Genomic DNA, 14,889 nt, shown 5'->3' with positions numbered 1-14,889 from the left:
TTAGATGAGGTCCTGAGGGTGGGGACCCCATGATGGGATTTGCGTCTTTATAGGAAGAGGAAGAGACACCAGCAGTTCCTCTCTCCACCTTGTGAAGACACAGTGAGAGACGGCCGTCTGCAAGCCAGGAAGAGAGCTCTCACTAGACACTAAACCTGGCAGCACCTTGACCCTGGACTTCCTAGCCTCCAGAATTATGAGAAGTAAATGTCTGTTGTTTAAACCACCCAATCTATGGTATTTTGTTATAGCAGCCCAAGCAGACTGAGATCCTGGGGGCTGTGGACTGGCCCAGGACACAGGTGTGCCTGGTGCCTGGGACAGAGAGAAATAAAGGGCACAGATGGGGATAGCCTGCCAGCTGCCTGTCTTTGCTCCAGGGGGATGGGGTGGGCACTCTTTCCCAGGGGAGCCGGCTCCCTTTACCCCGCTTTGCCGGTTAGGGTTAGGGGAGTGAAAAGAGGGATTCAGAGACTTGGGTAAAGGAGGGAGTAGCTTCTTCCCCAAGAAAACCAAGAAGCCCTCTTCCCAGGGCAGCGGCTAACCTCCCAGTGCTCGAGGGTGGGGTGGGCGTGACAGTGGGGGATGGGAAGTCTGAAGCCCCAGGGCAGGTGCCAAGCAGTCCAGGTCCACACACGTCTCCCGTGTGGGTGAAGCTGCAGGGGCTGGAAAAGTCTCTGATGCCTCTGCTTTGAGCAGACTGAGGGCGCTCTAAGCGTTCCTTGACACAGGGGTTGTGGGAGAGCCATCCCTCTGGAGGAGGCGTGACTTGGATGTCAGGGACCATAGGAAGAGGTCTGAGGAGGGTACTAGACCACTATGGCCTGGGCCCCAGAGGAAGCTACCAAATTGACAAATCGGACTTCGTTAAAATTAAGACCATCTGCTCTGCAAAAGGCATTGTTAAGAGAATGAAAACACAAGCCATAGATTGGCAGAAAATATTCGCAAAACACATATCCGATAAAGGACTGGTATCCAAAATATACAAAAAACTCTTAAAATTCAACAATAAGGAAACAACTCAATTAAAACATGGGCAAAACCACACCGTTGAAAGCAGTTATACTCCAATAAAGATGTTAAAAAGAAAAAAAGGGCAAAAGATCTGAACAGACACCTCACCAAAGAAAATGTACATATGGCAAATAAACACATGAAAAGATGCTCAACATCATAGTCTTTAGGGGACTGCAAGCTAAAACAACAATGAGATATCACTACACACCCATTAGAATGGATAAAACCCATAGCACTGACAATACCTAATGCTACTAAGGATGTGGAGCTACAGGAACGCTCATTCATTTCTGGTGAGAATGAAAAAAGGGCCCAGCCACACTGGAAGACAGTTTGGCATTTAAAAAACAAAACAAAACAGAAAAACCTAAATGTATTTGTACCACACAATCAAGCAGTTGTGCTCCTTGGTATTTACCCAAATGAGTTGAAAACGTACGTACGTCCAAACAAAAACCAGCACACAAATGTTTATGGTAGTTTTATTCAGAACTGCCAAAAAATGGTATCAACCAAGATGTCCTTCAGTAGGTGAACAAATAAACAAACTGTGGTACATCAACAAAATGAAACATTCAGCAAACAAAAAGAAATGAGCTATGAAACCAGAAGACACGGAGGAATCTTCAATGCGTATTGCTAAGTGAAAGAAGCCAATCTGAAAAAGCTACATACTGTATGGCTCCAACTATATGATATTCTGGAAAATTTGTAACTATGGAGACAGTAAAAAGATGATTGGTTGCCAGTCTGCTTAAGAAAATAATGGTTTCAATTTCTTTAATTATATTAGCCTATTTGGGATATCCATTTCTTCTGTCAGATGGGCAAACTGTATTTTTGAGAAATTTCTCTGTTTTATCCAAATTACCAAATGTATTGGTAAATCTATAATATCCCTTTATTACCTTTTTAGTGTGTATAGGATCTGTAGAGATGTCTTCTTTTTCATTCATGATATTGATAATTTGTTCTCTCTCTCATCAGTCTTGCTAGGGGGTTTTCAATTAGTATGTTAGTTTTCTAATTCATAGATTTCTGCTATTACACTTATTTCCTTCCTTCTACTTTCTTTAGGATTGATCTACTATTCTTTCTCTAGCTTTCTGAGATGTAAATGTAAATAACTGATTTTTAGCTTTTGCTCTATTATAAGATATGCTTTTTAATGGCAATAAGTTTTCTCCTAAGTATTGCTTAAGCATCCTGAGAGTTTCAATAACATATACTCATTATTAACCACTTCAATATATCTTCTAGTTTCCACTTTTATTTCTTTCTTGACCCCTGGATTATTTAGAGATGTAGTGCCTGATTTACAAGCAGTTGGGATTTTCTAGTAAATTTTACCTTATTGATAGTTTAATTTCATTGTAGTCAGGGAATATACTCAGTTTGATTTCAATCATTTGAAATTTGATATTCTACTCGTACTTGAAAACAATGTGAATTCTATTGCTGTTGAGCACAGTGTTCTATTTCAATGAGATCAAATTTGTTAATTGTGATGTCCAGATCTTCTATAACTCTACTGATTTTTTTTTTGTCTATTTGTTCTATCAGCTACTGAGAAAAATGTGTTCAAGTCCTTCACTATGGTTGTGAAGATGTTAATTCTGTCGATTTTTGCTTTATAGTTTACATTTATAAAATGTCCCTCTTTATCTTCTGAAATGCTTCTGACATTAAAATATTTGTCTGATATTGGTGTAACACCACCATCTTTTGGGGACATGTGTACATGGTGTTATCCTTTCCATCCTTTTGCTTTCAGCCTTTCTGTGTTCTTACATTTAAAGCATTTCTCTTGTGAGCAGTGTATAATTTCTTAAAAATCATTGAACAATTGTAGGTATAGAATTCTAAGTTGACAGCTTTTGTTTTTTTTCTTTTCAGCACTTTAAATACGTCATTTCATTGTATTCTGGCTTCCATTGTTTCCGTAGAGAAGGGAGCTCTCAGTTTAGTTGTTGCTCCTTTGAAGATTAAGTGTATTTTTTTCCTCTGGCTGTCTTTAAGATTTTCTCATTACCGTTTTTTCCCTCAGAAGTTTGACAAGGAGGTACCTGTGTGTGTGTGTGTGTGTGTGTGTGTGTGTGTTTAAACTAAACTCCAGACTTTATTGGGATTTCAGCAGTTTTTCCATTAAGATTCTCTTTCTGTTTCAGGATCCCACATTGCACTTAGTTTTCAGGTTTCCTCGGTCTCCTTCAGTCTGTGAATTTTTCAGTCCTTCCTTGTATTTCATGACACTGGAGTACTGGTCAGATTATCCTGTAGAATGTCCCACAATCTGGGTTTTTCTGGCATTTTCCTCATTATTAGTCTTGGGTCATAGGGTTTTGGAAAGAATATCAGAGGTGAAGTGCTCTTCTCATGTAGTTTTATTTTTCTCTTGTGTGAGGTTTGCCGAGCTTATTGACTCTGTGGGCTGATGTCCTTCATCGATTTTGGCCAACTGAATGTTGGCAGAAGAGATACTGTGCCAGTTCCAGGCTGAGGCCCTAGGAGGCATCACATGTCTCTGCTTACCCCTCCTATGCTAACATGCTGACCCAAGGAACCCATAGAGCAGAACTGAACCCAACCTGCAGCTTGGAGCCAAGCCACTCTGAGCCCCACCTTGATTCCTACATGTCCTGTAGATGTACGAGCAAGAATACACGATCACAGTTGTAGTCCATCGAGCATTAGGTGTGCTTTCCTGTTTGCAAGAGCTAGCTGATAGAGCTAGAGCCTCTCACGGTTCCTTCTTCCTCCGTCTCATGTGGTTGTGCTGGAAGCCCGGTGCTTACCTACTTCTCCCAGGTCACAGGTGTCCTCCACCATCCCTTCACCTCCTTTTCTCTCCCTCCCTATGAGCCAAGTCTAATAACAGCCCCAGGTCCAGAGGGTCAGCAAGGATCTCACTTCCCTTCCTCCTGGCAGCACGATGAGGATTACACAGAAAATTTCAGCACAAGTGTATTTTTGATAGAGAGGAAAATTACAAAAAGATAAACAAAACAACCCCCCAAGAACCTTATTTCCACTCTATGTGAAGTGATTTACGTGAACTAGCCAACTAGCAGGAAAATAACTGTAAGTCATTAAATCCAGGAGGAACCAAGTTTTATTTGACAATAATATTAAATTCCACTCGTCTATTCTTGAACACCTGTCAATCATGAACATCTGTCAATAGTAGGACAGCCAGCTCACACAACAAAAAATATTGAAGGTATATTGCCAACCACCGTCTGGGGCCTGAAGCAAGGACAGACGGCCTTGACAGCAGAAGGGTGACGATATGCGGTCAGAGACGCTCTGTCCACTTCTCTCAAGTCCTGAGTACTCTGGGCAGCCCAGAACCTTTGGAGCAGATGAAGCCGGAGCAGGACGGGAAGGAGGGGTTCTGTGCAGAATACAATTGTCTTGCTTTCGTGGTTACTTTCTCCACCTCTACGAGCCCAAATCCCGGGCCCAGGCCCGCCCTCTGCCTACCATCCTAGCCCACATCAGCTTCCAGCTTCTCAAACCACTGCAACCCGGTAATTAAAAACTTGGGCTCTCATGTTGTATCAGCCATTTTCCCCTGGGCTGTCCATCCTCTACCCCTCTGGGAACTTGCCCAGGCGCAATGGTGCCGTGAACTTTGGGGCTGGAAGATTTCACACACAATGGAGTGAGACGGGAAGTGGGGCACAGGGGCCAACCTGGGAGAGGAGGAGGTGAAGGCACGTGTGCAACCCTCCTCTCACCCTGGCGAAGGCAACTCCTCCTTCAGAGGGTAGAAGTGAGTGCTCCTTAGCCCCTCGGTCTGGGTCCTGCCCCATCAGTGAACTGGAAAGCAGGGAATGAAGAGCATCGCGGGAGCAGCGACAGCATCCCCTCCCCACCCACTGCCAGACACGTGAGTCGGGGCTTAAGGGGCGACGCCGCTGATCTTTACTGAGTACCTGCTATGAGCCTGCGGCTGAGCCAGGCGCTTTGAAGACAATTTTGTCTCAGCCTTTTAAGGAGGTCTTATATCCCCCCATCTTAGTGCTCAGGAAAGGGAGGCTCGAAGAAGCTAATTCACTTCCTTCTGGTCATTTAGCTAGAAGGTAACTGAGCCGCCACTGAATCTAAGCTCGTCCTGTCTCCGAAGGATCTCGATCCAGAAGGAGGCTCTGGATCGGAGAGAGAGAAAGGGTGTGTGCGTGTGTGTGTGTGTGTGTGTGTGTGTGAGAGAGAGAGAGAGACAGAGAGGGGCGTGGGATGGGGGCGACGGAACTGAGGTCAGAAAAGTCGCACGTACGTTTCTACCACCTGAACCCCTGAGTAGGGGGACTGAAACTCCAGACTCCAAGGGCTCCCCAAGTCCCTGACAAAGTAAGGGGTGGGCCTGGCCAAGGGTTGGGGGAGGAGGCCTAAACCACACCCCAGAGCACCAGAGCCTCAGATCTTTCTTCTAGAAAGGATCCTAGACCACACTAGAGGCCAGGGCCTTCAGAGGCCAGCCCGCCCATCCTTCTCCTTTCTACCTGAGGGATCTGAGGGGCTGTAGGGCCAGGCCCCTCTCCCTAATGCCTGTTTCTTTCCCAAACAGAGCCCAGAGGCGCCATCAACCCCCTAACCCCTGCTCCCTGCCTGCTGCAGGGCCCACAGCGGGACCCTGACCCAGCACAGGGTCGTCCAGTTCTCCACGGGGAGCGAGGTCCTCCGAGAGGGAGGGGGCTCCGAGGAGGCTGCCCCCGGGCTTGCTGTCCAGGCTGGTGCCGGGCCGCTAGGGCAGAGCTCCACTGAAAGTCATGATGGGCAGACAGAGGAGGGAGCAGAGGTCGGGTGCAGCCTGCGCCTGCGGGTAGGAGGGCCTCTGGGGTGGGGGGCAGAGGCTGCTCTTCTCTGGCTTGTAGCAGGGTGAGACCTCACACCTGTGGGGCAGGGCAAGTGTCAGGGCAGGCCTCCCATCCCTCCAGCTCCCTCCAGGCCTCTGGGTGGGTGCTGAAGCAGAGCTGGGGGCCCCCGCCTTCCTACCTGACCACGCTCTGCAGGATCTTCCTCTCGTCCTGGTCCAGGCACACGGCAAAGGGGCAGCTGTTAGAGCCGATAATCTGCACCTTGTCCACTTTGATCTGCGACATGCTAATCTAGAAGGAAGGCCCGGGTCACCCGGGAGCCCTGGCCCCAGAGCCGCCAGCCCTCGGCAGCTTCTTCCCTTGGAACCGCCTGACTGGGTCCAGGGGGTGGGGCAGGAGGCTGGCTGCCAGCTCTCCAGGCGCGATGGGCGTGCAGGGGACTGTGCCCTCCATCGGGCCCTGCTTCCTCCCCAGCCTCTGCCCTTTCCTGAGTTTGGAAGGAGCAAGTGTCCTGCGAGGAGAAACCCCACTGTCCTCACCGTGACAGCCCGGGTTCCCTGACACAGAGGCCACTCCACCTTGGACTCGGGGCTCCCCTGGAGGCCACTGCGGAGCCCCACAGGTGTGCACACCCTTCACCTGCCTCTCCTCCCACCCACAGGCCCCAGTGCAGCCCTTGGACACCCCCCCATACACACGCACGCACACGCACACGCAGGCACACACACGCCCAGTAAGTCTCCCGAGGGGATGACAGAGAGGAGAGGAAAGCTCTTACCTGGTTGAAGCCCTTCTTGGATTTAGGGTTCTGCCTTTTTACCACTTCTGTCAGGTTTAGCGTCAGGGCCTCCGTGCTGGAGTCTGAAGGGCAAGGGTGGCTCAGGCCAGGCTCAGGAACCCCCCTCGCCCTCCTCCCCTCCCCCTCCCTGTCCCCCTCCCCCTCCCCCTGCCCCACCCTCCCCCCTGTCCCCTCACCTAGGTCCTCCTGCTGCCGGCAGGCCTTGTTGAGGTTGACGGAGGTGCAGACCTTCTCCATGTTACTCCAGCGACTGCGTCCACTGATGGCCCCCTGGGAAGGCAGCAAAGCCGGACCCTCTCAGTGGCATGCCTGCCGGTGCCTATTGCCTTCTCTTTGAAGAAGCGGCTCCAGACCGGCCAGCGACAGGACGCCGCCTGCAGCCAGCACACCCAGGAAGCTCGCTCTCATGCACCTGAGCCTGCCAGCTTCTTCACCAAGAGCCCCTTGACCCCTATATAGACCTTACTGGCTCCAGGGAGGAGCATCAGGTCACTGGCTTGGTTCACAGGTCAGCCTGGTGACTGGGTCATAGGGTGCGAGTGCTGAGAACATCTCAAGGGGTGGTCCGAGGATCTTCTGAACTCCGAGTGAGGGAGAGACAGGCTCACGGGCAGGGGGTCCCAGGCAGAGCTAGGCCAGAGCCCCCTCTTTGGGTCTTTGCCTGAATGTCTCTTTCATCAGGGACCTCCGCGTTGCCAAACCCTCAAGCACTCTCAGTCCTCGGCTTGCTTGACCTTACAGGAGAATGCCATCCTGTTCACTCCTCCCCTCTCCTGGGTGTCCGTGGCGGCACACTCCTGGCTTCCCCACCACCAGCCTGGCTGGGGCCTCTGCTTTGCGCGATCACCCTCCTCTGCCCCCATCACAGGACACAGGTCTCAGGAGCTTCTCCTGGGGCCTCCGCTCTGTTATTCCTGCTTTCTCCTTGAGGGAGCCTCACCCATGGCCCTTTCTCCATGACCACCTATACACCCACCTCCACATTTCACCTCTGAGCTCAGGCCCACCCTCCCACTGCCTCTTCTGGTCTCTCCTTCCCTCTCGAACCCACTATGCCCCACACCCACTCCCCCACTGGAGCTGGGCTTCTTCTGAGAAAATGGTCCTGCCAGTCACAGAGGCTGAAATCCAGGAGTTGGAGCCTCTCCTTTTCTAATCCATCCCTAAGCCCTGCTGCTCATGTGATTCACATATAACCCCCATTCCTTTCCTCCCTAGTGCAGGCTGCCCATGTTTCTTGCCTGGACAACCACGGGAGCCTCTGACTTGGCTTTCCCACACCCGCTGGGGTCCCCTCCGATATTCCCCACAGAGCCACCACAGGTGGCTTCCAAACCTCAAAACTGATCCTGCCACACCCCAAACTGAAAGCCCTTCACAGGATACCCATTGCTCTTACGACAAGGACAAGACTCCTCTCATTGAACCAAGGCCCTTGGCATTCCAGCCCTGCCAATTTCTTTAGCTTCACCTCATCATCCTTTCCCCCCCTACTGTCTCTGCTCCAGCCCCTCTGGTCCTCCTTCAGTGCCCTTTGATATTCATGTTCTCTCTCACCACAGGGCCTTTGCACATGCTATTATCTCTACCTGGAGGGCACGTCTCTCTTTTCCTACTTAACTTAACTCCTGGTTTTCTTTCCAACATTGACTCAATGGCCCTTCTCAAGGAACCTTGTCTAACTTTCCTCACTGGGTTGAACAATCCCCTTAAGGGTTCTCACAGAACCCTTTACCTCTCCTTCATCTGTTCATCACAGTTGTAATTATACATGTTGTGGGATCGTCTAATCCCTCCAGAATGTAAGAGCTTTGTTCACTCTCGTGAACGCTCCTGTGCCATAAACAACATCCGGGACACAGTGGGTGTTTAACAAACACCCGGAACACAGCACCCAGTGAGTGTCAGTGCCCCTGCCCACCTCCTCGGCCACTACATGGAAAGAATCCTATTGTCTCTATCCCACCAGCCCTTTTGTTGCCTTGTCATCACTTGCCACTCTTTAATATTACCTTAGGCACTTTTTGTTTCCTTGTTTATTGTCTGTCTCCCTCCTCTAGAGAAGTTAAGAGGGAGGGCCTGGCCCAGCACAGAACCTGACATAAGTAGGTGCTCAATAAATATCTTTCAAATTGCTGAGGGAGGGTGGGAGGCAAGGAAGAAGGCAGGAGGCTGCCTGTCCGGGAGGTGGGCCTGTCGTGGCCCAGAGCCGGGGTGTGCTCATAGGCTCCCCGCTCCAGCTCCCCTCACACCAAACCTACTCCCACACGCCCACCAGGCACAGCAGTCCCTGGCCTGTCCCTCACTCTGCCCCATTCTCACCCCCAGCCCTGAGGCCAGGCCCCAGCGCTTCACGGAAGGGCTGAGCACATTCAGCAGTGGGGAGAACCCGGGGCGGGGGCAGCTTTGGAGGCAGAGGGGGAGAGGAAGGTCCACCGCCTCTCCTTCCCCCTTCTCTCAGCAGCCAGGAGAGCCTGGGGAGCCTGCCGCGGCCTTCCAGCTTAAAGACCGCCCTGGGAACACAGGAGGCTGGCTCTGGGGAGGCGGCACGGGGAGCGGATCTGGAGGGGAGGGGCCGGCATCAGGCTCACCTTGCTGTAAATAATCTGTAGTGTTAGAGGGATGGCCTCCCGGTCACCATCGATGCCCAGTCGCTTGCTGCCAGGACCTGTGTTACACACAGACAGACCCTCTGCTCCTTCTAATTCCAGTGCCCTTCACAGACCCCGGGCTCTGCGTCGCGGCCCGCTTCTTGTCCCTCCTGCCCCACCGCCCTGGGACCCCTCCTCCCCAGGGCCCCAGATCACGGCCCACCTCCCTCGGGCCCCACCTCCTGGCGCCCTCTCGCCCCGCCACCCCAGGGTCCCCCTCTCCGGTGCGACACCCCCCAGCCCCGCCTCCACTGGGGCTCAGGCGGCACCCACCCGAAGCCTTGATGGCGCGTGTGGTAGCAGAGTGACCCAGCTCCAGGGAGTGGATGAAGATCTCTGTCGTCTTCTCCCCGGTGACGAAGGTCAGCTGGAGAGGGCAGGAGCATGGGCATCAGCGTGGACCTCCAGGAGGGGCCCCCAGCACAGGCTCCTCCAGCACAGGGTTGACCCCCCAGCACAGGCTCCTCTGGCTGCCCAGGTGTGGGAGCAGCCCTGCAGCTAGTGTGGGGGAAGAGGTGGGGCAAGGCGGCAGGGCAGGCCTTACCTCGGTCTGATAGACCTGCAGCAGCACCGGCCGGGCAGCGAAGCGGCAGTAATAGAGCAGCATGTCCGCCAGGATGGGCAGCTGGGCAGGAGAGCCCTCCAGGGGCCGGGACTCAGCCTTCAGAGACTGCTGTGGGTTGGGAGGGGCGAGCCCGAGCCCGAGGGACAGGTGGACAGAGAGGGAGAGAGAAAGGGAGGATGACAGGAAGAGAGACAGAGGTGCAGACACACAGAGGAGAGATCCCGAGGCAGACAGGGCCAGGGAGGGGCACGGTGAGACGGGAGCAGGAAACAGAATGGTCAAGGGAGGACCCACAGCCTGGCCTCCGCCCCTCCCTCACCGGCCCATGGGCCTCCAGGGAGGCCCCGGCTGAGCTAGACAAAGCTGGGAGTTGAGGAAGGGAGCTGAAGCCTAAGGCAACTGGACCCTCTGGGGCCCCTCCCTCTCGGTGCGGTGACCCCTCCCTGGGCTCCCGAGCCCTGGTCCTCCAGTGGGGCTGCAAGCTGGATCCCCCAAATTAGGGCCTTCAAAGCGAGGCTGGGTGACCACAGCCAGGGCCCTCCACCTGCACCCAGGAAAGGGGCCGCTTACCTGGCATAGGACTTCAGGGGGAAGGTGCATGAGGCCCAGCACGTTGCGCTCATACCAGGGGTCGAGCATGCCGAGGTAGTGGGAGATGTCATTGGTGCTTTCCTCCCAGGCGGCTGCACCCAGCTCCTGGGGCGGGGGCGAGAGTCATTCCCAGCCACCCGGACGCCTGCCACCCTAGCTTCGGGGCCCTGGGTGGCACCTGCAGCCCCACGCTGAGCTTCTCTGCGCCCTTGGAGAGGTCTGACAACTCTCAGTCCGTGTCACACAGCAAAACGTGCCCCCGCCCACCGTCCGGCCAAGTGCAGGGCAGGGACCACGTCCAGGAGGGAGGCCCAGGCAGGAGGCGGCGGCCCCTAAACACAGGGCTGCTGGTGACTTCTGACCAGCCCCCTTCCGGTGACTGGGGCCTGCTTACATCTCCTCGCTTTGCCGCCCTGCTGGGTCCAGGGCTGGGGACCTACCGCAGGGCCGGGGTGCCTCGGGGAGTCTGTGGGGAGCAGTGGCGTCTGGCTCCGGGGGGCTGGGCTGGCGCTGGCGCTGGGCCCACAGCTCCGCTTCATGGGCACGTAGAAGAACTGAAGCTTGAAGAACCGTGTGAGGAGTGGACGGTTGTTCTCCAGCCGCCTGCTGAGAAGAAGATGGTGAGAAGGGAGGCCCTTGATCCCTCTGGGAGCCCAGCCCTGGAGCCCAGATGCCGCCAGCAGCACCCCCCTGCTGCCCAGGGCAGACTGATCCCCGTTTCGGCTCTCACCGCAGTTTGCTGTACGCCCGGGCCACCTTCCCCGAGATCCGATCGGAGCCGAAGACCACGACTCGCAGCGTGGAGGCCCTGGGGTCCTCATCCCCGCTCAGGAAGGGGCAACGGCGCCGGGGACGGGAGGCGGGGGCCGGGGGCCAGCCGGACAGCTGGGGGCCGAGCTTGTACTGGGGCAGGGAGCGGGAACGCTGCGCCCGGGACGGGGGCTGCGCCGGGCCAGCCAGGGGGCTGCAGGGGCTGCAGAGGCTGCCGGTCCGCCGCAGGGGCGGGGTGCTGTCCGGGCCGCCCTCCGGGGTCCGGGAGTCCCTCCGCAGCACCAGTTGGCTGGTGCTCTTGAAGAGTTTATAGATCCTGTTGAACTTCTGCCTGGGCCTGCGCTGGGCCCGGCGCTCCTGGCTGCCAGGCCTCTTGGGCCACTCGAAGGAGCTGTCCTCGCTGTCCTCCACGTAGCCACTGTCCACGCCATCAGAGAGGCCTGAGACAAAGGAGCTCAGCAGCTGGCGGGAGAGGCTGGGTCCCGAGGCCTGGGATGAGGCAAGCGACAGGGTAGAGTCGTGCAAGGCTGCCGAGCCGGTGGAGAGCAGCGAGTCCCTCTCGGCACAGTGCCCCTCGGTTTCCAAGTCCTCCTCGTCCTCCCCGTCCTCGTCCTCCTCGTCTCCCAGGATTCCTGGTTGGAGCAGCTCCTGTTCCTTGAGCAGGATTTCCTGCAGGATGTCTGCAGGGAAGCAAGGGGAGACGCCGTCTGGGTGTCTGAGCCCTTGGAACCCCTCTTGCACACCCTTGGGCGGGGTGACAGGCTGAGACAGAATGAACTTGGGGAGCAGAGGGCAGGAGGAGGGCAGAGGGCAGCCCAGTGCCCTGCCCCCGGCTGTGCTCAGAGCCTGCTCAGGTGGGAGGGCTGGCAGGGGGGTGGGGTGAGGGGCGGCTGCAGAGGAAGAGAGCCCGGGCAGTTTGGGGGGTGGGCACCACGAGGGCCCCAGCGGGCTGCTCACCAAAGCTGTCCTGGTTCCAGCTGTAGGTGTAGCACCTGGCGACAGGGATGGGGATCGTACGGAGCTTGCCAGGTTTTGCAGTGTCTGCAGGAACGGGGGAGGGAGGGGCAGGAGGTGAGGGCTGGGTAGAGGCCTTCAGATGGGCCAGCCCAGATCCCCCGTCCTTGGAGGCGAGGCCAGGGTTGGAGAGGACCGGTACAGGACACGCAGCCGGGTGGGCCGAGGCTGAGTTGGAAGCTGGGATGCCTGGCCCACAGCCAGAGGGCTTCTCTCAAGCCCACCAGGTAGATGCCTGCCCTTTTGTGAGCTGCACGAACGTGGCCCAGTCTCAGCCTCTGCGCCTCTGATTCGAACAGAAACATGGCACCATCTCATCAGGCATCCTTCTTCTATAATAGACGTTTCCTGGGACCCACTGGGGCAAGGTGGGCCATGTGACTAAGGGTGGCTCAAAGGGTACACTGTCCTCATTGTGAAACGAAGCCCCTTGCCCCTTGATCAGCACTCTTTTCCCTCCTCCCCCAGGCCGTCCCAGTGGCGATCCTGGCAGCCCAACCCTAACCCTGCAGATGGGAACTGCACCCTCGGGGGTGCTGGAGCCAGGAGGTGTCAGAGAGCCTGGGTCCCCTGAATGATTATGTGGAACAGAAGCACCAGGCCGACCGGGGCTGCTCACCTCGGGGGCTGCCGGGGCCACAGGGGAAATGGGCCTCACCCCAGAGCCCTCACCTAAGGCACCAAGGAAGCCAGCTTTCTCCCCCACCGCCTGCAGCTTGGTCCTGAGCCACTGCCGGGCCTCAGCTGCATCCCCGATGCCAGATGCCAGTTCCTGTGCTTCTGCTGTCTCCGTGAAGATGTCCTCGAGTTCTGCCAGGGTCTTGGACTGAAACCCAGGGGGCAGGCTTGCTCCCGAACCACGGCTTGGCCGCCCGACTTCTCGAGCTCCCGGTGACCAGTCCGTCCCAGCCTCATCGCCTGCCACCACCCACGGCTGAGCAGGGAGCCAGGCCTCTCACTCAGCCCCTATTCTCCAGAAGTGGTCAGAAAGAAAGGCCCAGAGCCAGAGCCCTGCAGAGTTGGGAGGGACTTCAGAGCTCACTGCTGTGGCCCAGAGAGGGGAGGGCGCTGCCCAGGCCACACAGCTGACCTGTCACAGAGCTCGGACTAGACCCCAGGGCTTCCAGCTTCAGTCTAAAGCTCAGTCCTGTACCACCCAGCCCACGCTGGATTTGGAGGCTCTGTGTCCAGTCCCACTGCCTAGGCTGCCACCCACCTGGGTTAGGACCCAGCACAACAGAAACCTCTCAATGAGGCCAGCCCTCCAGCGACTTCCCCGCCATGTCACTCGGGGCGAGGGAGGCCAATGGACCCGGGCCTCGGAGAGGGACCGGAGAGGGACCAGATAGGGGACCCTGCCTTTGCAGAGAGGTGCTCTGCCGGGAGGGGGCGGTGCTGAGCCCAGGGTCCCAGACACATACCTGCAGCTGGCAGTGCAGACCTGGGAGGTCGCAGTGGGCCCCAAAGGTGGCCTGGAAGGCGTGCAGGAGCAGGGTGGTGTAGGCGCTGTGTGGGGAGTGCCCAGGCGTGCTCAGCTTGTCAGCCACGGTGAGGAACTCGGCCTGCACCTCCACCGGGTTCAGCAACAGTACGGTGCTGGGGACACAGAGGACCGGCCATGGGTACTGGGCACGGGGGCGGGGAAGGGCATCCACAGAGCCCATGTGGGCCCGGAGGCCAGGAGAGAGGCTGGGGGCTCAGGGGTCCCAGTTCCAAGGGGAAAGCTTATGATCTACTTTTGAGTAGTTTTCAGCTGGGGTCTTCAAAGACCTTTTAAAAATTGAACTCAGGGGGCTTCCCTGGTGGCGCAGTGGTTGAGAATCTGCCTGCCAATGCAGGGGACATGGGTTCGAGCCCTGGTCTGGGAAGATCCCACATGCCGCGGAGCAACTAGGCCTGTGAGCCACAATTACTGAGCCTGCGTGTCTGGAGCCTGTGCTCCGCAACAAGAGAGGCCGCAATAGTGAGAGGCCCGTGCACCGCAATGAAGAGTGGCCCCCGCTTGCCACAACTAGAGAAAGCCTTCGCACAGAAACAAAGACCCAACACAGCCATAAATAAATAAATAAATTAAAAAAAAAATTTGAACTCAGGACTTCCCTGGCGGTCCAGTGGTTAAGACTTCTCCTCCCAGTGCAGGGGGTGAGGGTTCGATCCCTGGTCAGGGAGCTAAGATCCCACATGCCTTGGGGCCAAAACCCGTCCCCCCCAAAAAAACACACAGAAGCAATACTGTAACAAATTCAATAAAGACTTTAAAAATGGTCCACATCAAAAAAATCTTTAAAAACTGAACCCAATTTTCACAAATAAATTCTACCTTAATTTTTACATAAAACATTTTTCCTACAGGATATTTGATGCAGAAAAGGATTGTATTTTAGGTGAGGTGACTGGAAGCCAGGCGGTCATTTTGGGAGGGGACAGCCACATGCCGTCGTGCGGTGTGGCCTGAAATTTCAGCCCGTGCCCTGCTCCTCAAGCCAAGGGTCAGGGTGTGGGGTGGCATCTGCCAGGAGGAAGGGGAGCAAAGTCAGGGCTGCATCTGATTCCTCTGCTTACAGGGGATGCCCTTTCTAACTTGCCAAAGCCATCATGCAGGCCAGCATCGGGCTGGGGGAGGGAGTGTGCAGCCAGCCACGCCCCACCCCCACCTCC

The 14,889-nt window shown here is 55.6% G+C and overlaps 1 protein-coding gene across 3 annotated transcripts in view; it reads right to left on the bottom strand.

The window, feature by feature from the left end:
- Window positions 1-3,947: 3,947 nt before the first annotated feature.
- The window catches only part of PIK3R5 (phosphoinositide-3-kinase regulatory subunit 5), a 69,756-nt gene continuing 58,814 nt past the window's right edge, over window positions 3,948-14,889 (bottom strand). The window contains exons 7-19 of one of the 3 annotated variants that reach the window (XM_082603940.1): window positions 13,653-13,827; window positions 12,904-13,057; window positions 12,175-12,258; window positions 11,177-11,897; window positions 10,887-11,049; window positions 10,426-10,551; window positions 9,835-9,963; window positions 9,564-9,657; window positions 9,231-9,307; window positions 6,816-6,909; window positions 6,619-6,701; window positions 6,019-6,131; window positions 3,948-5,915 (exon numbers count right to left, since the gene is read on the bottom strand). In XM_082603940.1, the coding sequence (XP_082460066.1) occupies window positions 5,768-5,915; window positions 6,019-6,131; window positions 6,619-6,701; window positions 6,816-6,909; window positions 9,231-9,307; window positions 9,564-9,657; window positions 9,835-9,963; window positions 10,426-10,551; window positions 10,887-11,049; window positions 11,177-11,897; window positions 12,175-12,258; window positions 12,904-13,057; window positions 13,653-13,827 (2,161 nt within the window). In that variant the 3' untranslated portion in view covers window positions 3,948-5,767. The remainder of the gene's footprint in view (window positions 5,916-6,018; window positions 6,132-6,618; window positions 6,702-6,815; window positions 6,910-9,230; window positions 9,308-9,563; window positions 9,658-9,834; window positions 9,964-10,425; window positions 10,552-10,886; window positions 11,050-11,176; window positions 11,898-12,174; window positions 12,259-12,903; window positions 13,058-13,652; window positions 13,828-14,889) is intronic. The other 2 variants (XM_082603941.1, XR_014291918.1) reach the window with 2 other exon arrangements.

This window comes from Mesoplodon mirus (genome assembly GCF_964341445.2).
Source record: "Mesoplodon mirus genome assembly, chromosome: 18".
NCBI lineage: Eukaryota > Metazoa > Chordata > Mammalia > Artiodactyla > Ziphiidae > Mesoplodon > Mesoplodon mirus.
This window is presented reverse-complemented; position numbering and strand designations above follow the sequence as displayed.